Consider the following 22,707-nt stretch of genomic DNA (forward strand, 5'->3'; position numbering starts at 1 on the left):
AAAATCAATAAAATATATTAAAAAAAAAAAAAAAAAAGTCAGCAGCCAGGCTTAGGAGACACCGCCTGTGAAAGGAATCCCTTGACTTGCCCATCTCTGATGAACTCCAAACAAACCAGGTTTTTGTTCTTAATAAACAGATGAGTTTTGTTGTTTTTTTTCCTTTTGCATCCGGTGATGCAGTTGACTTGCATTTTGGGACCTTATGCCTCCCTCCACTCCCCCTTCTGCTGTAGTTTGGTGGAATTCTTTCATATTAATAAGCTGTGAAGTGGCACCACATATAGATCATAGAGAAAGGGAACAGCAGGCAAATGGCAGCCCATTTTTCAAAAGAAATCCTTTGAAACACTTGGGAGACAAGAAATGGAAAGGTCAGAATGAAGACAGAGGAAAGGGTCCGTGGTGTGTACCCCATCAATTGGACACCTCCCTTCCAGGGACATGCTTTCATAGGTGACTCGGCTCTTCAAGGACAAACTGGGAGACACGTTGGCGTGCCACCAGTGAGCCCATCAGGGTCCTTAGGCAAGGTGACATGGAAATGGCGTTTGTGTTTTTATTCAGGGCAGTGGCCGGTTGTCACAATGCTCACCCTGACAGCTCCTACCACTAGGCAGCAGATTCTGTCCTGCCTCCATGGTGGGGGACAGGTGGCCAGTTAGCTCTCCATCTTCCCCTCCTCCACCATCTTGGGCGACAGGTGCCATGGCCAGCCTGCCTTTCATCGCGCCCTCTTGTCAAGGCTCTGCCTTGAGCCCCGTCCTGACCTTTACTGAATGAAATAAAGTGCTGATGAACAAGCAGAGGTTTGAATTAGAGCGGCTCAGAGCAAATGTCAAGTCCATCTCTGCTCCCTCCTCCACCTGTGCCGGGAACCTGGAGTAGACCCAGTCTGGAGTCTGCAGTGCCTTAGGCTTTATGGGTCTGGGGAGACATAACTTATTAACAAAGAGTTATTAAATTTTTATCAATTTTACAACACAATGTAAACGCCTCCTATGAATCTACATTGTATTCATTATCATTTAAAACGTTAATTAAGTCAAAGTTGCATTTAATTTCTCTCTAAATGGGCCTCTGGGAAGAGGCTTTTAGAAACATCTGTGGGAGCGTGTGGCTCCCGGAGACGGTGAATCCCCCAGCCCGCACTCAGGATAGCCCCGGAGTTGATTGCAATCTCGTGTCTGTGGCTAATGTGTTGTGATGTGATTGGGCATTGTCTCAAATGAGTGTCAGACCCATAATGCTGTGAAGCCACTGGAGAGAGGCCTGTGGGCGGGGCACAGGCCTTACTGCCTGCCTCCTGGTCCCAGACACGAGGGGCTCAAACACAGCACCTTTGGCCTCATTCTCCCTTCTCACGTGCTGCCAATCATGTCGGCTGGATGTTTCCTTCATCTGAGATGTGTGTCTGTCCTTTGGCTCAACCATTTCAGGACATGTGCCAGCATGCTCCTAGGAAAGGTCTGAGAGTGTGGGGCCCTGACGTGCATTTAAGCCTAGAAGCAATGAGTTCAGTGCAGGCTCATGGGAACCACTTTTACCTGAGTGGATGCAGCGATTATATACTGATCGTCGCCACTGCTGAGGAGAGAGGCCTACTAAGACCTGCTGAACCTGCATCCCCCTTGTGAGGCTAGGCTGGTGTTTTTGCTTTGTCTGAAGTTAGGCTACTCTTTATTTTATTTTATTTTATTTTATTTTATTTTTAAAATATATTTTATTGACTTTTTCATAGAGGAAGGGAGAGGGATAGATAGAAGCAACAATGAGAGGAAAACATCAATCAGCTGCCTCTTGCACACCCCCTACTGGGGATGTGCCTACAACCAAGGTACATGTCCTTGACCGGAATTGAACCTGGGACCTTTCAGTCCGCAGGCTGACACTCTATCCACTGAGCCAAACCGGTTTTGGCTAGTCTACTCCTTAGATTGCTCTGCTGTTATTGTCCATGCATTCTATCTCCCAGGTGCCCAGGCATGTTAACTGGGGGCACTAGGAAATGGGATAACTGCTGAACTTGGATTCCAGCTCAGAGTAGACTCAATGGAATCTGTGTTCTTACTCTATGTGATATAAGGTACTCTGCCAATACACCCAGGCTGTGTGTGGACCTGTGTATGGACATGTGTACATGGAGACATGTGTGCATGCTGTTAAATGTAATGTGCAGAGCATCTGCTGCATTGCAGGCACTGTTCTATGTTCTTTTCAAACGTTAATTGAATCCTTATCATGGGCAGCTGAGACACCTGTAAACTGAGCGACGTACAGATGAGGCAACCGAGGCACAAAGAAGTTCAGGGACCTGCCCAGGGCCACGCAGCAAGTCAGTGCTGGGATTTGGAAACAAGCTGGGGGGCGCCACAGGCTGTGGGGTAGGTTGAGTTACAGCTGAGGATGATCCAGAGGCTTGTCTGTTTCCAAGGAAGGAGAACAAGATGAGCATTTCAGTAATGAAGACTCGGGACAATGAGAACAGCGCTGGGAGAGAAAGTTGCAAAGTGCTTGACCGTGCAAAGGCCCAGAGCTCACCTCCTGTTGGTCAGCCAGGGGAGGGTCCTATAGGCTGTGACATTCCAGATGTGCCTTGGAGAACAGGAGAGAAAGAGTGCTCTGCCTCACAGGACAAGAAAAGCGTGGCAGTGGGGAGGTCTGGAGCCCCAGGCCAAACAGCTGATCATCCGATTTGGCTGGGTCGCCTGCATCAGATTTCAGGGAGTGGAGCCCTCAAGGGTAAGTCGTGTGGCCTGTATGGACAGGGGCGAGGCCGTGAGGGTTTTGTTCTTCATCTGAAATACAACAGAAAACACTCAAGGTATTTGCTCAGGGAAGTGATGCCCGGGCTGTGTTTTGGGAGAACGTCTATGGCAGCTGTTGAAGAAGGGACTGGAGCCCAGGGGGCAGTTGAGAGACACCCCGCGTGAGGGTGAGGACCAGCAGAAGGGAGGCTGTGGCAGAGGAAGGCAACACCCAGCGGCTCCGAGAAGCCTTGGGAGGAAGGCCAAGGCATGATCGCCAGCCTAGGACTCTACAGCTGAAGCACATTATTCATACGCATAGCCAAGAAGTTAAAACCTTCGTAAATAATGTTTAATTAATAGCTCTGAAGCTGTTGAATGCCATTAGGTAAATTTCATGAGCATAATTATCCCCAGCTGGCCTGGCAGTCATCGCGATACCTGTCCAGGCTCCTCCTTAGTGTAGGAAAGTTTACTGAAGTCTCAGCAGGACTGGAGACCTGCAGGGTTGCACCCCCCACCCCTGGTCCTGCAGATCTGTTCCATCTATTTCCTTCTTGTCTCTTTACATCTATGGAGGGAAAAATATAAAGTACTTCGCATCTCATTCTCTGAAAATCCACTGTAGTTTTCAACCACTTATCCTCCAGAGGAAATCCAAAACACATTTCCTGTGAGGCGCTGCCACAGAGTTCAGGGAAGTCATGTGGCATTTCACGTCCATGGCACAGCTTTCTCCCAAACCAGCATGTTTTTTTTTTTTTTTTTTTGGTGTGTGTGTGTGTGTGTGTGTGTGTGTTTTAATATATTTTATTGATTTTTCACAGAGAGGAAGAGAGAGGGATAGAGAGTTAGAAACATCGATGAGAGAGAATCATCAACCTGCTGCCTCTTGTACATCCCCTACTGGGGATGTGCCAGCAACCAAGGTACATGCCCTTGACCGGAATCGAACAGGGGACGTTTCAATCCACAGGCCGACGCTCTATCCACTGAGCCAAACCGGTGCTGACCCAAACCAGCATGTTGAATCACCTAGATAACCAGGGCCTCTGCTATCCCTGCATTTGCTTACAACAGTTCTGTCTTCCCAGCCAATCATTTCCCCAGGAGGATCTAAATGGGCGAAGAGGAGCAGCATTGTTGGCGCACATAGTTGGAATCTCAGTGATAAAGTCCCTTTTGTAAATAGCTAGACAAGGCCTCATGTGGAGGGAGGTTCTAGACTTTGGCATTGAGGAGACATTCTGATGTCCAGCTCAGATAAGCTGGGCAAAGGATCTGGAGAGCCCACAGTGGCCTTTCCTCTCTGAGAAGCTCCTGCAATCCTCCTCCTGAGGAGCTGTCCTGCAATCTAGGAAACAGCAAGAGAAAAACGCCCCTGGCCTCTCCTAGTAATCCTGAAAGCCCCTCTTCTACCCCTTAAATATAGGGACAGGGGGTGACTCCCACCACATCTTCCTGGAGCTACAGAGAAAAGCTCTAAGCCAGTGGTCACCAACCTTTTGGACCTCATGGACCACCAGTGGTCTGCAGACCACTGGTTGGCAACCTGTGCTCTAAGTTCAGCGTGGAACTTGTCTGCACTGATAGCCACCAGCACTGAGAGACTTTCAGTGAGGTGAGAAGACTGCTCCTCAGACCACTGCCTCGCAACATGGACAGACAGTGCAGGGAGAGGCCTCTGTAGAGACAGCGTGGCCGTCTCCTGGGAGTAGAGCTGGCAGCTGGCACTAAAGCCCTCTCCATGTTGGCCTCTGCAGGCTTTCTGCCTTCCTTCCCTCCGAGGTCAGAAATGCAGCATGCTGGCATCCTGGGTTGGGCTTCATGTGTTGGCAAGAGTACTTAAATAGGAAATTGCCAGAAGGTTCCAGGTCAGTAAATATTTGATGAACAAAAGGATGAGTAAATGAAGGGATTCTCAACCTTCAGTTAAAGGAAAAGTGGTATGTCATTAGTAGGATGGCCTGGATATTCAACGTGGCTTACAATATATCTGTATCTCCAATATATATATATAAAGATAAAAGAAGATTAGGCGGGAAAATGTAGCAAGAAAATCAAGAACACAGCTGAAGGATCTTGAAAATGATCACCTAGTGGGTACAATTTGCATTCTTTGTGAAGGTCAATACTAGGGAAGAAGAAAAGAAGACAAAGACAGGAAAAAGTCACAGGCAAAAATTCACCAACATTTCAGGTGAAGAGAGACAAGGGTACATGTCCTAGAAAAGCAAGGACTAGTGACATTTGCATTCAATTTTGCTAATTTTGATAAACCTGATCATTTTCCTGTGAGTCAGGGTGGCACAAACATATTAATGCATCAGGTGAAGCCAATATGAGCAAAGGGGCCCATTTGTCGAGAGCTGTCATCACGTGCAGGTGGCCACCAAATGTGGAGACACATCAAGGCCACTCCTGACTATTAGGCCTATTGACTCTCACTTGAGGTACGCAGATCAGATCCAACAGCACCCGCGCCACATTCCTCCCACCTGGCGGTGTCCAAAGGCTCAGGGTCTCATTGCTACGAAGAGCCGTTATTCTGTTTATTCTGCTTGAGAGGAGAGGGCAAGGAGTTTCTCAATTGCTCGCAGAGACCTCAGACTGCACCAAGCGTTCTCTTGTTTATGAGTGGGTTTGAATTGCTTTCTGTATTTTGCCAAGCTTGGCCTGGCTTTTCTTCAGTGCAGATGAGTAAATTTCCACATATGGCTTGTAACACATCCAACTGAGAGAACACATCCAGCAGGGATGCTTCAAAGCCAAGGCCCTGAACAGGTGTTACTGAAAAAGGAGGTACAATGACCTGCAGAGAGGAGAGGCACAAAGGCAGGATGCAGCTTGCCAGGAACGCAGACTGCGAGGGAGGGTGTTGGGTCAAGTGGCCTGGACGTCCTAGGATGTGGATTGAAATGTGCAAAGGGCTAGTGTTGGGAGGGCCGCTTCACAGATTTCTTCTGCTAAGAGGGGTGTCTGTTAGGCAGACATTCCTGTCTTTTCTCTGATATAGATTAGGGAATTAAATCCTGAAATGGTAGGAAACCTGAGAACAAGGAAAGCCAGAGGAAGTGTGGCGTTTGTGTATGTCTGGGGGCTTTGGAAATCATGCCTAGTACAGGTATGTTTTGGTATGTTCACCAGATGATGCTCAGTGAATGCCCAGTGATTTAAGAGTAATGCCTTTATCATGCACTAATCTTTACACTTCTCACAGCACTGACATCTTCTCACATTATCTAGGCAAACCTAGAATAGACATCTTGCCTTCTACCGTAGCACTTTGGGCAAGTTTGAGAAGTCCTCTATTCCTTAATTTCCCCATGTGTAAAATGGAGATATAACAGGACCTGCCTCAGAGAGTGGTTGCAACCGTAACGTAGGGTCTCATCATTCCACGTCTTACTGAAACTGCCCCTACGACTTTTCCATCTCAGGAGACAGATACTCAGTGAGTTTCCTGTGTTCTTGGAAGAGGGCAGGAAGCTTGGAGAGCAAGCAAGAGGGGAACAGATGGTGGGGAGAGATGACATTTTTAAAAATTCAATTAAAATTCCTTGATAGTGGTCTTGATCTCAACCCATCCTTGAGGTCTGGTTGGTGTTGGCACTTCCCATCATCACCTGTCCCAAATTGCTTTATGAAGAGTTGGGCTCTGTTTCTTGTTGATTTTCTCATTAGCGAGATTCGATCTACGAGTGGGGCCAAGAGTGGAGCCCCTAGACTTGATGTGAGAACAGTCTAGAGATGGGCTGAGAGAGTATTGATTGGGATTCTGCTCTCCTACTCTCTCTTCCTCCCTACTGAGGGCAGAGTCCTCTGGATGACCTTTCATGTCTATTCACATTCTCAGTGCACTGCCGAGTTCAGGCACTCATTTCTCCTCACCTGCTCTAGCACTGCTGCCCTCCAATTAATTATTCTCCCTTGTTACCAAACCTCCACCACGTTTATTATTTTAAAACACATATTGGATCATGTTATCATCCTGTTCTAAAGAGGAAAAATACAACAACTTTGGATGGCTCCTTGTTTTCAGTAGTACAACCCAAGCCATGAAATTCAAGGCCATCCACAGTTTGGCCTCAACCTATGTGTCTAGTTCTGTTTTCCATGTAAGCTTCATCTAGTGAATCTCTTCAAATGTCTTGTTTTTTGTTATTTAAAGTATTTCTATAATGTTTTCCTGTACCTAGATTCTGTCCCTGTCCTCCTCTGGCTGATGGGAGCCTATCCATCTTTTAAAGTAGGAGTCAGCAGACTATGGCCTGCAGACCAAACCTGGCCTACTGCCTGTTTTAGTAAATAAAGTTTTATTGTACAGCAGTCATGGCCACTCATTTGCATATTGTCCAGAGCTGCTTTCAAGTGAAAACAGCAAAGCTGAGAGGTTGCAAATGAAAGCATATGGTTCACAAAGCCCCAAAGAGTTACTAGCTGATGTTTACAGAAAAAGCTTGCTGACTCCTGCTTGAAACACAGCTCGGATGTTGTCATCTCTGTGAAGGCCTTTTACTGCCCTACTGCCCAGCTCATATCAGAATTGATTGGTCTCTTTTCTGTAATCCTATAACACTTCCTGTAAACCCTTTGCAGAGCGGTTTCCATGTGGAGCTTTTTAGAAGTCAACAACAGACGGCTCTCCATGGTCTTTGGATTCTCAGTGGATTATACTTAGCGGCCAAGGCACACAGTAGGAATTCAACAAACCTTTGCCAAATACTAGACACTGGGTTGAGAATGTGTTTCCACAGTTCATTAGGCATGTGTTTTAGGGTGAAAGTGTGTCTTGAGTCCAGCAATATTTCTTCTTGTTTGTTTCTCCCATCTTGAACAAAACATGTGTTTCTGAACAGCTGCTCCCTGTGGCTGCAGGAGCAGGTTTGAGTACCTTGATCTAGAATTGATCACCCCTTTTTTAGAAGGTGACACGTTACTTCCACCGCTTCTGCTGACAGGCACAGGATTTGGACACTATAGTGGGTCTGGGATGCAAATGTATTCCCCTTCCATATGTCGTTGGGTATTTGAGTCCGATGGGCAGAGGAGCACATTGGGAAAGCACAGCTAAGCCATTGTTTCAGCACATATGCCTCTCTGGTCTGCAGTGCTCTTCCAACTCAAACCAGCTCTTTCGTCCACCTGTGATTCCTCATCCATGTGAATTCATCCCAACTGCTCTGGAGGCGGGGCTTGCACCTCAGCCATCTTCAGGGACCTTCTCTTGCTCTGCTAATGCACTGGATGATACTCTGGGAGTTAGATCTAGGCCGGGTAAGCCTGCAGCTCAAATCTTGGCAACCCTAAGTTCCACTAGATTCCCCCACACCCTCCACATCTGCCCACTCCTGGCAACTGACTCTCTATAGCAAGTGGTGACCAGTCCATGTGGGAGATGAGAAACTCTATACTTGAGACCCGTGTAGTTTACTTCCTGGTGGTCCTTACAGCAAGGACCACTCAGTCATACTGGGCTCAAAGGAGGCGCCTCAGCATTTGATGCTCTTTATACGTATGCATCACCCAATGCAGACGCAAGGAGAGCTGAATATAAAGGGTTTCCATCAGAAATAACAAGATTGTGTGTGTGTGTGTGTGTGTGTGTGTGTGTGTAAGGGATATCCTTTAGGTTGCTGCATGAGCAATCTTTATTGTGGTTAGAGATTAAATCTCAATAACTTTCTGAAATTAGAGTGGGCTTCTCATCAGCTTAGTGGGCAGTGGCGCTCACCCTTCCCCTCCCCTTCCTTCTGGCTCCGGAATGGTATCAGCATGTAGTTTTGCTTGCGATCAAATCAGGGCAACATAGAAACTGTCATTTTTCATTTACTGGGGCCCTTTGATCCCATTTGGGGTTTATTTGTTTCAAGTGAAAAATACGAGCCCTATTGCATGCATCTATCCTGAAGAGTACTTTTTTAAATTTTTTTTTCTGTTAGAGATCAAATCAGAGTTGTAAGTAGTGTGGTCATTAGTTATCACCACCAGACTTCACAGCCTACACTTTATTTCTGTTCTTACAAAGTCGCCAACCTCCCATGTTGCCTAAGGATCCCTCGCAGTGGAGCTATAATATGACTTTTCGTGGGCGCCTGGGTGTTAATTTATTTCACAGTTTCCTTTGCAGATATAATCAGAGTCACCTATCACATTCCTGTTTCTTCCCTTTATTGTGTTCCTTTGCTATCTCGTTTGTGTGATCTTTTTCTGCAAATGACAGGCAGTGTTTCTCTGCTCACTGTTTCAGTGACTTATATTCTCTAACACTTCGCTATTGCCATTTTAAAAATATAACATTTTATAGATGCAATCTTAGTTATTTATAACTCAGGTTTTGTTATTTGGGAAAATTTCTTAAATGATTCATTGGCTTAGGTACATTTTTTTAAAGAAAGGGAAAAATATTTTTCTCAAAATTGTAAAGAAGGAAAAGCTCTCAGTGCGATTATAATGCATTTTTCCTGACTTTTTTAGTCCATTGAAATGTATGAAAATTATTTTTATGTAAGTGATCAAATTGTGGTATTTAATAACACGTTGTTAGTAGCAAAAGAGCGGTCCCTTTTGATTTATTTGGATATTTACTGGTTGACTTACAGTGCTTTACATATTAGAATTGGTTTGTCAACAATTAACATTCTAGGTTTTTATATAACCCATACTTCAGGTAATAGAGGATTATTAAACTGCAACCAGTGTGTTAGAAATCTGCCGACTGGTAATAAAATTCTTATGTATAACAGCAGCTGAGAAATACTGCTGTGTATTTATGCATAGATTGCAAGATAGATGATGGCCCACAAACCAGAAGGGCTTGAAATGCAGATCGCCAGCAGGTGGCGCTGCTTTTCTATAAATGAAAATCTCCACCTGGCTGTATTCTAGGGACTACTACCATTGCCCCCTTTCTGCTTTTCTTTTCCAGATTCTCTGTCCTTTATTTCTCTAAAATGAACGTCTAAAACTGAGGGGGTTTTTGTTTGTTTACTTGTTATTTTGAGGAGATACACCTCTATTAAGATAATACCTCTCATTTGCTAAGGTTCTTTAAATCCAACTTGCTTCCCTTAATACTCATTTGGAATAAGTCCTAATTAAATAAATGTTACTATGTGTTTTTTAAAAATATATTTCTATTGACTTCAAAGAGGAAGGGGGATGGAGAGAGAGATAGAAACATCAATGATGAGAGAGAATCATTGGTCCACTGCCTTCTGCACAGCCCCCATTGAGGATGGAGCTCACAACCCAGGCATGTTCCCTGACCTGGAATCCAACCGAGATCTCCTGGTTCATAGGTGGATGTTCAACCATTGAGCCATTCCAGTGGGGCTAAAGGGAAGTACACATCAAGATTCTCACCCCTAAGATTGTTCTACCTCCACCATCTGATGACTATGAGGAAAGTCCTCATTTTTATCTAATAGTTATTTATACAATTTAATTCCTTAGACTTCCTCCTACAACAGGATGAGAGACATTGTTATAAATCTGGCTTATGCACTGGATTAATGTGCCATAGAAAACTAATTTTAATGTGATGCTCTTTCATCAAGATTTACTTTAGAATCCAGGTTCACCAAAGAATTTTGCTTTTCTCCCTGGGCCAGAACTAACTTTCTGACAAACAGAATCAGAGGGTTGCTTCATTTTGTTTAGTTTTTTGTTTTAATAAGATTTCTACATCAATTTGGGCATCAATGAGGAAAAAAATACTATCAATGTGGTTCTCTTTCTCACACCTCTTTTCATTATTTTTATTTTATATTTTAAAGATACAATTCTGCCTTTTAACTAACTCTTGTTTTTATAAAAGCTACACTATTCCTCTTATACAGGGTGTTGGGTGTAAATGTGCGCCTGTATGGGAGGCAGTGAATTTATTGAGGTGATGGAAGGGGAGAATGAAAAGACTTCCCAGATGACTCATTTATTTCTTTCTTTATTAAGTCTGACCTACCAGATCATAAAGAACTTTGAATGCAAATATTTTACACTTTTGTAACTTAAGAATTTGAAACTATTCTTTTTGATACTCTAATTGGAATTTTCTCTTTTGAATTCTTAAACTTCTTTTAGACACACTACAGTGCAAGTCAAGGATCCAGATAATACTGGTATAATGGACATCCTTACTTAATTCACTCACTTGCTTTTGACAGAGAAAATTCTGAAGTGCTATTGATTCGGTAAAACCAATAGTAGAGGATCGGGAAACATTTCCTTCTCAGTGTATTCATTTGAAAGCCCTAATTTTGTTGAATTTTTATTTCCCTAAAAACTATGGATTGCAATCACTTTTCTTGTTAAAGTCAAACCCTGATGGCTTTCCTCCCAGTTCCCTTTATGGGGGTCGGGATCCACTCGAGTGTTGAAACAGGAAATAACCGTCCACAGCCAAGCGTGGATGTACCAGGCTGAGCTGCGAGGCAGGAGCCCTGTGAATTTCACAGGACCCCTTTCCGGGCCTTAAATAACTTTATTTCTCTGTCAAATACACCCTCCAGAATAAAAGTGAGACCTCCAGTGGAACTGGACCACTGCCAGGGACTTCCTGGTTTTTAGTTTCACACACGTGTGTGTGTCTTATCTGAGACCCTTATAACTTTTAAGTGGCCCAAAAGAAAGGAGGCAGAGTTGGGGGGGGGTGGAGAAGATTGACTCTCCCAAGATGCAAACCACCCACTGCCCTCTTTGAACTTGAATATTTCAATAGGAAAAAAAACACACACAAAATACAACTTTCGGAGGACTCAGATTATTGCCCATTATTTTCCAATTCTGTCATTTGGAGTTTAAAGCCTTACACTATCTGTCCCTTATATCCCTGTCTATACTCTTAAGTAAATCTTCCCATTCCAGCCACATTGAATTCCTTACAGTTCCCTAGATTAGTACTCCTCACCTCCTTGCTTTAGCTCAGGTGGTTCCCTCCACCTAGCACCCCTTCCCTAGTTGACTCAGCATCATGGTTTGAGTGCCTCCAGTGTGCCAGGCCCTGGGTTTGAGTGTGGGGATACACAGGTGGGCATGGCTGACATCTTTATCCCTCACACTCTTGTTTCAACTGTTAGAATTCCCCCCAGCCATTCCAGATCTTGTTCATTTAGCCTTCGCCTGACACTCTCCTATAACACCTTTTAAACTGTTTCTCTGTATCACTTGTGAATTATTTTATATATACATATATACAGGGTGTCCCCAAAATATATATACACACTTTAACAGCTGATAGCTCAATTTTAAAAATGAAGTGCATTTTAATAAACTCTGCCTTTATAATTATTCAAAGTGTGTGTATACATTTTTGGAGGGTGATATATATATATATACTCACACACACACACACACACACACACACTAGAGGCTCGATGCACAAAAACTGGTGTACTCAGGGAGTGGTCCCTCAGCCCAGCCTGTGCCCTCTCACAGTCTGGGAAACCTTGGGGGATGGCCACCTGCCAACTTAGGCCCACTCCCCCCGGGAGCAAGCCTAAGCCACAGGTGGACATCCTTAGTGCTGCAGAGGTGGTGGGAGAGGCTCCTGCCACTGTGCTCACAGCCATCAGCCCGGCTTGTGGCTGAGCAGAGCTCCCACTGTGGGAACGCACTGACCACCAGGGAGCAGTTCCTAGGTTGAGTGTCTGACTCCTGGCAGTCAGTGCATGTCATAGCGACTGGTCATTTCAATGTTAGGGCCAATTTGCATATTACCCTTTTATTATATAAGATATATATTATCTCATTTCTACAGCTAGACTTGTGCTCTTATTGTGTATCTTTTAAAAGACTTTTTTGAAAATAGGAAAAGAAAAAGCACTGCCCAGCTCCCACCCTCGAGCTGTCTGTCAAATGGGTCTGAGTGGGATTCAGGCACCTGCTTCCTGCTCTGTATTGCTCTCTGGGGTTGAGTCTGCTAGGAAGTGCTGGATAACTATATGAACCTGAGAGCTAGGGGGCCTCTGGTCCTTGGCTGGTTCCTGTGATATCCGGCAGGTAGCAGAATAGAGCATCAAGCCCAGAACAATTCCAGATCAGAGTTGAAAAAGTCTTTATACATAAAGAATGCCAGTCCTGGAGGGGCGGTGTCCGGACAAGACCCCACAGTTGACCCAGGCCAGGACTAGAACCAGGCTCCTCACCACGGGGCTGTGACTCTCCCCTGCAGTGCCGCCTCTCTAGCAACTCAGAGATATTCATCAGGAATATCACCAGCAGCTCAGCACTATGAGGTATTCAGAAATTGATAAACTACCAGAAAGGACCTTACAAGTCTAGTTGGGAAATAGGACACATGAAATGGAAAACATAGTCTAATGCAAAAGAAATAGATAACAGAGGGATGTGAGATGGGGTGCCAAGAAAGGAGAGATTCTGTCTTGTTGTGGTAATCTGGGAAGGCTACCTGGAAGAGGCAGCCTAACCTATTTCTTGAAGAGTGAGTAGAATAGGTAGGTGAAAGGAAGACCTGGTGTGTGTGTGGATGGGGGGGGGGGGACTAGTAGAGGAGTCGGTGCCCCTTTACCCCATCATTCTCCTGCTCCTCCCCCACCCGCCATGTGCATGCCCCAATTCCATGACCTCCCACCAGAAATTCAAGGGGAAGAGCCCATCACAAGCAGGCAGTATGGATTTCCTGTAATTTAGAGGGAATGGTAGGGTTTCTCCACGTTTCCATCTGATTTTCATTTGTTATTGCCCTGAATGGTCCCAGCCTTCTCCAATTGAGGGTCGTTTAAACATTTTTCTGGCTTTTCTTGTTTTTATGACACTTGGCATAGCCTAATTATTTTGACCTGAGCAGTTCATTGGGGCCATATGAAATATGGGACAGGGGTGGCAGTTGAACAGGATGCAGCCAGTGGCTGGGGTTATGGGGTAGGAGGTGGAGGTGGCGAATCTCACCCTGCTCTGTGCTTGGACACCAGATCAGCTGTTTGAAGCAGCGGTGAGAGAGTGGGGGCAAATCCGGAAGGCAGCAGGCACGTTGTGGTGAGGGCCCACTGGCAGAGAGCTCCAGTTCCGTTGGTTTTGCAAAGCCCAGATGATCATGATCGGTAACGTTTACCAAGAGCTTGCCCGGGACTCTCACAAGCGTTGCTCCTGTCCTGTGTTCACTCCATTTCACAATGGCCCTATGAAGAATGCTCTCTGGTTATTTCCATTTTATAGGTGACAAAACCGAAGTTGGTAATTTGCCACGTAGCTGGGTTTGGACCTTGCAGTGTTAACTTTGGGGCCTGTGTGCCTAGCTGTTAGCTTCCTGCAGCTCATTCTGAGTTGACATTTGTAGAGGGATCACCCGTCTCTCAAAATTTTTATGTCACTGAGTGTCACTGGAGCCAGGGCCAGAGGTGTAAGAGGATGTCTACCATATGGCTGGGGTGCAGTAAGCAATGCTGGGGGATTTGACCAGCTGGTAAGCTTGTGCCCCATGAGACAGTTCCTGAAACGGAAGTCCAGTCTTCTTCAAGATCTTAAAGCAGAAATTAGAAGTCACTATTTTATGGACATCTTCAGGCTTAGAGGTTGCCCCACGCACAGATCCTGTGAACCAGCTGGGGAGTGCTGGGCAGAGCACCCCAGGACAGTCCCTGGCTGTCAGTGTGTGGCCTCCGGTCATCTCCTTCTACCCCACAGCTTTCCAGATCCTGGCATCCGCATCTGTCCGTGGGGATAACAACCTACCTGGTGACATTGCGGAGTTGAGTAACTTACCTGAGATCAGAATTGTAGTGAGGGTCAGAGGGACCAGGGCAGGTGGCCCACATCTGGAAGCTTGTACCCTCATGCTATTCTCATGAGCAGAATTCTGACAGCAAGCGATCTGGATTGGAAGTCAGCAGACCTGAGCCCTGGTGTCAGTGTCATCTTAGTGTAGCCCAAGAGGGTGAGGCCAGAGCTTCCCTGACCCCTGCCAGCCCCACTCCTGCATCCCACACCTTGTTCTCTGTGATGAGCAGGAAGGGGCCCAAGCTGAGCATTTTAGAATGTTGCACTGGATGCATCTGAGGATAAATTATAGTGGAATACAGATCATGATGTTGAAGTTCAAGAACACCGTTAGAAGGTGACTATGCCCTTAAGAAACATACTAAATGCTTGTGTTTAGCGTAAAATCACAATCTGGGACCAGTCTTACCTCCCAAGGTTAAAAGCATTCAGCATTTCTAAAGTGTTCTGGCAGAACATTCTTCATCGGGCCATGTGGTGTACCTGGGTTGCACTGAAATCTCATGCATTTTACCTTTATCTGCGTCTCAGAGAAAGTATCGGGGCAGCCATCTGGAATACATATTAGAATTCCCGGGGGCTTTGGATATGACCGGCTCAATGGAAAATGCGGTGTTTATGAATGAGCCGATAGTAATAATGATATTAATAACAATAACAGCCCTTACCTGTCTAAAAGTGGATGGTTTAGAGAACCATTTCCCATATACACAATTAGATTCTAGATTGGTCTTAATCGTGACTCATTGGGGCAAGCATGAACTAAAAAGATGCAAGTAACAAAGTGAAAATGAACATGTGATTGACATGTTCTGCCATCATGTTTACTCGAAGCGGTCTAAGGGGAGGGAAAAACAAAAAGAGAAGAAGCACAGCATCTGAGTCAAAACACACAAGCGAGTAAAAACCTGCACCCACAGCGGGGCTGCAAATCGGACCGTGAGTCGGCGCGGCGGGCGCCGGGGGTGTGACGGGAGGTGTGAAAGAAGGTGCAGGGGAGGCCTGCACGGCTCCCCGTTCTGTTTCTCACCCTGGGCAGGTGGCAAAGCTCCGGTACCCGAGGCAGCAGGATCTTTCCTCCACTCCTCTGGATGTCTGACAATTTGTAAATCCCCAAGGCAGCCTTCCTGGCAAGGGCCCTCCTTCCTAATCTCATGCAAGCAGCGTGAAGCGATCAGAAGAATAACGCTTGTTTTGTCTTTGTCTTGCCGGGCACAGGGGAGCGAGCAGACACACAGGCAGGTATGAAATAAGGCGGGATGGCAGGGCCAGCAGCAGAGCACCCTGGGCGATGGACAGGCAGGGCCGGGGCTGGTGGGAGGCGTTTACCGTGGACACCCCGTGTAAGGGACCAGCAAAAACTTCAGTAATTAAGATAGATGATAGTTTAATGCAATATTTTTTAATTAAAAAAAAGGGGGGGATGTCATGATGAATAAAAAAGTCAGAATTTTAAATAAAGAGAGGATAAATAGTTTTTAATGCTGGGATCTAAGTACTGGATTTCACGTTCGTAGCAGGTATAGCAGCCCAACAGAAGATTGGCAGCTGCCGCCACTCATATGGGCATTCCGCTGTGCCAGGAACGGTGCTCTGAACGCACAGGCGTTTTCTCCGGGTGCATTTCAGAGGGACCTGGTTTGTCCTACAGTAAGCCCGAATCTACTTGATAATAAATATATCAGAAAAAGAGGTTTTTTACAGGCCCCATAGATTCCATGGCAGTCCATTCTGTCTTTGTTAAATGTGTGCTTTGGAAATTACTCTCCCTTCTTTCACAATGATCAATTTAGACACGCAGCTCAGAACGATCAGCATTCACTGAAAAAAAAAAAAAAATATATATATATATATATATATATATATATATATATATATATATATATATCAGCATGTTTGTATCTATTAAGCCCTATTGCTGTGTAGGCTCCAGCTGATGGTTTTATTAAGTATACTGCGGGAGGGGGGAAAAATCAAGGGTAATTATAAGTTCATAAATACATCATTCATTGGCATAAAGTGATTTAATGGGGTGGATGCAGCATTATCTGTTTCCCCACGAAAATAACAGAGATGTTCTGATTAAGCCCATCATCTAGTCTATGTGAAATGCAGCCAAACGGATGGGACACATTTCCCTTTCTGAAACTACCTTTGATAAGAAATGCATTACGAACTCATCAGTTTGGCTTCCTGTTAACAAAGAGACAGCAGCCGTCTGGATCATTCTGGATTCGCAGGGAAACTGCCACACCGCGTATCCTGCAACGAAAGCTGTGCAAGTCTGACAAGGGGCAGATGAATCCAGGAGTTATTGTGCCGGGGCTTAAATCTGGGCGGCAGCTGACGCTTGAAATAATCATCTATACATCGCTCTGAGCAAGCCGGGGAAAGGTTGAAGCTGTATATTTTCCACATATCTGGCCTATTGGTTAATCTGTTGTCCTGTCGGGGCTCGTGCGGGTGGACGTGCAGCCCACACTGACAGCTTCAAGGAACTGCTCCTGGTAGATGGGGCTTCCTGATTCTCAAAGTACAGGGTGGATGGCAGTCACTTAGCTTGAGTTGGAAAAGGGGAAACTCGCCCTGGCCAGTGTGGCTCAGTTGGTTCGGCATCCTCCCCTGCGCCGAAAGGTTGCTGGTTTGATTCCCAGTTGGGGCACATGACCAGGTTGCAGCTGAATCCCTGGCAGGGGATGTGCAGGAGGCAGCTGGTTGATATTTGCCACATCCATCCATCCACATCACTGTTTCTCTTTCTCCTTCTCCCTTCCTCTCTCTCTCAAAATCAACAAAAATATTTAAAGGAAAGAAAAGGGGAAACTCGCCTGACTGGTTTCCCCAAATGCAAAGGCACTCACAGGACTAATAGTAGGCTGGGTGGTAGGGACATTCCAGTCACCAAACTGTCTCTGTCCCTCCCAATGTCACCAAATTTGTTCACTTAGAGTGGCTCCATGCATGTGTGCTTTATTGTTTGGTCATCCTGGAAGATTGGGGTGGGGAGGGGGAACATCCTTTTAGAAGACAGGAAATTAGAAAATTGTGAGAAGGTAAATGGGGGATCAGCAAACCTTATCTATCAAAGGCCAGCTAATAAATGTCTTAGGCTCTTTGGCCATGCAGTCTCTATTGCAACCACTTGACTCTCTCATTATAAAGGGGAAAGAGATATAAACAATAGGGAAACAAATGACAGGCCATGTCCCAATAAAACTTTATTTATAGCCACTAAATTTGAATTTTTGTATAATTGTAATGTGTTATTATTTTTCTTCTTAGATTTTGTCCCCCAACCATTTGAAAATGTAAAAACTACCTTGGCTGGTGTGGCTCAGTTGGTTGAGTACCATCTTGTGCATAGAAAGTTTGCTGGTTCAATTCTGTGAGGGCACAGGCTGGAGTTGGAGACTTGATTCCCAATAGGGGTGTGCAGGAGGCACAGTTGATCATTGTTTTGCTCTCACATTGATGTTTCACTCTATTTCTCCCTCTCCCCTCCTCTCTCTCTTTAAAAAAATATCTTAAAAAAATAAATAAGAATGTAAAAAAACATTTTTAGTCCATAGCTATACAAAACCTAACCCCCACAAGCACGCACTGCCCCTGCCAGGGCTACATGAAGGAGTCTGGTACACTTTTTGGCCTCAAAACCTTTATTAACTTGTTGGTGCTGGGAGTAGTCAGAAGAGGAAAGGGAAGTTGAAAGAGGCTGTTTTTATTGGACTCCTGTACATTTTCCCCAGTTTAATTCAAAGTAACAGTTATGTTTCATCTCCTACCTTCCCAGTCTCCAAGCTCCATAGCCATAATTCAGGGAAAATTCTTGCATTGTGCATTTTAGTTGCATATATGCTTATTAATCTCTATCTCACCTCTGAGAAGCCAATACCGAGTGATCTTTGCGTGAGCCTTTTCTTTGCCCTTGAGCTGATGGAGATAGTCTGTTCCGAGAAAAAAAAAAAAAGAAAAAAAAAGAAAGAAAGAAAAAAGCCAGGCATCCAGATGGAATTTCCTACCAAATGCTGAGCAGAACTGAGCATTGGGCAAGTTATTACATCAGGTCAAGTTCTTAGTGAAGATATATGGGCTGAGATTCTAGATACAGAGATTTGATGAATGTTAGACTCTGACCGAGATACATATAGAATAGGCTTATGGGATGGAGGAATGTGAGTCTGGCATTTCCCTTTGATTCTAGAAGATTCGTTGGGCCCACAATGTTTCTGTAGAGAACATTGCAGTGCAAGTCATGTAGATTCTGTCAACACACTTATATACTGTTTTTCTCTCTCCCGTGTGGGAGCTGAATTCTTTCATTACTCTGTGTTGATGGACTCAGAGTTATACAATTCAGGTTTCCTAGGCAGTGAATAAAGCCAGAAATATACCCTGTGATTAACTTCTACATAACCTATTGTTCCTTAAAGCCTCCCTTCTCATTCTCGTATTAGCTCCACAAAAGCCAGAGATGTAAAAGCTCCAACAGGTCTCCCCTCCTCTGCCCCCCTCCCCTTTCCTGGCCTTTCCCTCCCTTCCCCTCAGCCCGCTGTGGGCGGGCGGGTGCTCCCTGTGCCTACGCCAGGGCAGGTGGGTTACTTACAAGTGCTTTCTGTCCTCATTGTACATAATGGCAGGTGGTTGTTTTTTCTTTAACTTACACAGTCTAGGTTTTCCAAATAAATGTACTTTCTACTTCTCAGGTAGAAGCTGTTAAATTATCTTACCTGATAATGTATGTGATAATGCCATGGCTCCCTTGTAAGGGGTCATATGTGCTCTATGTTAGAGATGTTATTGTTGGCATTGCTTTTGAGAGGCAGCATCTTTTCATCTTTTCATTAACTGTATAAATAGTCACCGTGATCTTTCAAAAATAGCTTTATGGCTTGATCTTATCAATAATACTGCAACGTGTTTACCCACGTTCTTGGGGATATGTGTTTGCCCAAGGTTGTCAGAGCAGAAACTGTTATTGCAGGGACATCACCCACGCTAGCTCCCCACAATCAAATACTGAGCTGCCCACTGAGCCTCTAGGCATAGAACGTGGCTGTCTTACCTTATTCTCGCTGTGCTTGGCTGCCCAACCTCCCTGACGGGCAGGTGCACGTCCTCCAAGGGGACTCATCCTGAAACAGCAGTCAAGTGCCCCTTCACCGGAAGTACCCAGCACACTGAGTGGGTTACTCATCTGGCATTTGTGTTTCTTGTTGCTGCTGATTTTGCTACATGGCTCACACTTGCTCTGTTCTGGTATGTGTGCCAGGCAGCCAGGGTTCTGGGGGTCTGTGATTCTGAGGCAGGAAAATTCCTCCTGTAAAGCATGTGCCGTCCTGAGGTCCAGAGCAGGGATCGCTCTAACGTGGCTGCGCTGTAAGACCTTCAGGTTAAGTAGCCCGGACTCCCTGGTGAAAGTCTTAGGCGTCTGTATCAGAGGGAGGACAGGTCAGCCTGGAAGTTCCGTCTATTGTGAATTACATACTGACTGCAGTACTATGACTGGTAGGATTTTTCTTGGGGACAAAGTCTGATAAACCCACAGAAATCAAGAAGCATGCTGTTCAAACTGTAGGCCAGCAGTTTTGTCCTCACTGTACCCTCATTCACGTCCTGAAAGACTGAAAGCACACACCCACTCTACACCGGTGTCCCTCATGACACAAGGATAAAGGACACCCCCCCTTTCCTAGGACTGGCAAACCCCTAGCATTTAATGCAAGGTAGGCAGCGATATTGCAACCAAAGGCCTGGCCAAGATGAAAACCATAGTCTAACCTTGTGGCTGATGGCTCAGAATGTAATGATCGGTCAGGGGGTGCGTTTTAGCAGGCTTCCGGAGAGAGGGCTGGCATCTCTCTGCTGACCTAAGTTTTCCAAGTCTGTGTATATGGAAGGCAGGGGGAACTCCATGCCCTTGGAATTTATTGCACAAATAAGATTATCTTCTGATACGTTATCCCTTCTGACACCAATGGCAATAACACAGCAAAAAGAATTTCCAGAAGTCACCAGGGTAAAAGTAAAGAAAACTCTCAATGTAGCTGTAAGGAAGAAACTTGCATTTTAATTCAAAGCTGTCATTCTAGTTCACGTTAAAGCTGGTTTTCAACTTTTCAATGAAGAACTGCACGAAGGATTAATTTCCGTTTTCTTTTCTCGTTATTGTTTGGCAGTCAAGGCGGAAGCTAGATCGCGCCACCCCAAAGACCCATTTGAGTGCAAGAACACAACTCACAATTCTCAGCTTGTGACCAAGCCAGGTGAAGGAGCCTGGAACCCACCCCAATGTGTTAGCAACTGCCCTGCACCCCTCATGCTTCCTCTTAGCATGCTGAGCCCAGTTGAAGAAGAAAGATGCAGTGCCGTGAAAGATTCAGCATGCATTGAGCATTCTGGGCAGCAAAATACCAAAGAGAAAAAAGCCATAAGGAACAATAAATAATAATTAAAACTACCCTCCCGCCAACTCACAGCTCGCTCAAGATTTCGGTCAGGAGCCCTGTTAGCTAGATGTCTTTTACGTTCAAGCCACTTTGCATGCCTCTTACTCTGAGTGATTCCAGTGTGAATATGACATTACTAATGACCTGCTAAGTGTGTGCAGATGTGGGTTTCTCCAGATGTGGTGACTAATAATGTAATGTGGAGATAGCCAGTCAACTCATGTTTATGGGTCCTTTGCCTTTTATTACATTTCTGAGTTTATTTGCTTTGAACTGTTTCTTAACTCCAGCCAACAAACTCACCTTTAAGTCTCAGAGGGCATCATCCCCCCAAACCCTGTTGAGGAAACAGGGAAGAAGGAATGTGCCTCAGGCTGGAGCTGAGCAAAGGGTTCATCGTATATTGGGGGCCCCAATATTGGGGGAAGCTGAAAGTTGAAATCATTGCCCATTTGACTCAAAGGGCCCGCAAAGGCATCGGTGAACCTTGATACACTGTTTGCAAGCTGGCTAGGCCAATAAAGAAAGAGATTTCTTAAAAAAAAAAAAAAAAAGTCCAGCCCAGAGTCCTGGCCAGTGTTTCTGGAAGAGACTGCCTTGCTTTTTTGCTTGAAAAAAGACAGAATGACGATGGAAAGTCGAGCAAAATGTTGTTACAGATGTTCTACTCTGCGTTAAGGCTGTTGGAATTACCGCCACATCCTCAATCAATCCCCAGAACGTTGTCTGGAGGTTATGTCACCGAAATAATGAATCCTCTTTAGTCAAGTATAAGCAAACACGTTAAGACATCGTTGTAACTTTAAATTAAAGTCTAGCGCCAACCGAGGGATCCTGACTTCATTAAACTTGCCTGACATTTTTCTAGCACTGAGTCTTCCCGGCTGTAAAACTGTTGGAGGCAGGGCCCGTTAGACGGGCGGGCGCTGGGAAGTTACAGCAGCACATTAAGTGTGATACTTAGGGATGTGCACAAACAAGCCCTCGGATTTTACGGGGACGTGGGGACTGGAGGGAGTTCGGCCCCTATAAAAATTCCACCTTGGATTCCTCAACTTGTTTGTGCTTTAAAGGAGCTGGTAACTCAGGCTCCTTTCACAGATCGCATCTTCACGAGGCTTCCACAGCTTGAAGCAGGGAGAGCCGGAGACCGAGGTGTCCCATAATTAACCAGAAAGCAGGCTAACCAGGCGCCTGGGAATGTGTGTCGGCACGAGGTCAATGCACGTGCCTTTCCTGAAAGTATGTAAATCTCAGTCTCCCTGTTAATCCATGTGTATTCCTCTCATGTAGTCATGGAAGCCATGAAATGACAATTTTATTATATAGCTTACCTGAAAGTTTTCTTAGATTTGCTTTCTTTAAATATGCAGATACCAGCAGTCAAAGATAGCAATTAAATATGGCTTATACCCTGCTTACGAGAAAGAAGGGGTCACTGCTGCTCTGGTGGGATCTAAGCCATCGGTAATAGTCTCGGTTGCATGGTGCTTGTGTTTAAGCTGGGGACCTTTCCCATCTCTTCAGGGAGCAGGTCTGCCTTTTCAGGCCGTGAGCACAGGAGGAAACCTCTGAACACGGGTTTCATTGAAGAGAACAAATCCCATTTTAAATGCAATCTAAATACGATGGATGATCTTTCTGACTTGCAATGAAAATAAATAGTGTCCTTGCATAGAAGGAGGCAAAACGTTAGCAGCAGAACGGGTTGTCTCCCTGGAGCTGGCTAACAGGTATCAACTTGCAAGCCTTCCTTCCCTCTGAGCATCACTGCAGGT

The 22,707-nt window shown here is 45.2% G+C and overlaps 1 protein-coding gene across 16 annotated transcripts in view; it reads left to right on the top strand.

Annotated features, from left to right (window-relative positions):
* The window catches only part of KCNMA1 (potassium calcium-activated channel subfamily M alpha 1), a 669,950-nt gene that overhangs the window by 561,019 nt on the left and 86,224 nt on the right, over positions 1-22,707 (top strand). For 7 of the 16 annotated variants that reach the window (XM_084903660.1, XM_084903668.1, XM_084903674.1 and 4 more), the window contains exon 19: positions 20,660-20,746. The exons of the other annotated variants lie outside the window; for them this stretch is intronic. In XM_084903660.1, the coding sequence (XP_084759786.1) occupies positions 20,660-20,746 (87 nt within the window). The remainder of the gene's footprint in view (positions 1-20,659; positions 20,747-22,707) is intronic. 16 annotated transcript variants of the gene reach the window in all.

Source organism: Pipistrellus hanaki (assembly GCF_964339955.1).
Source record: "Pipistrellus hanaki genome assembly, chromosome: 14".
Classification (NCBI taxonomy): Eukaryota; Metazoa; Chordata; class Mammalia; order Chiroptera; family Vespertilionidae; genus Pipistrellus; species Pipistrellus hanaki.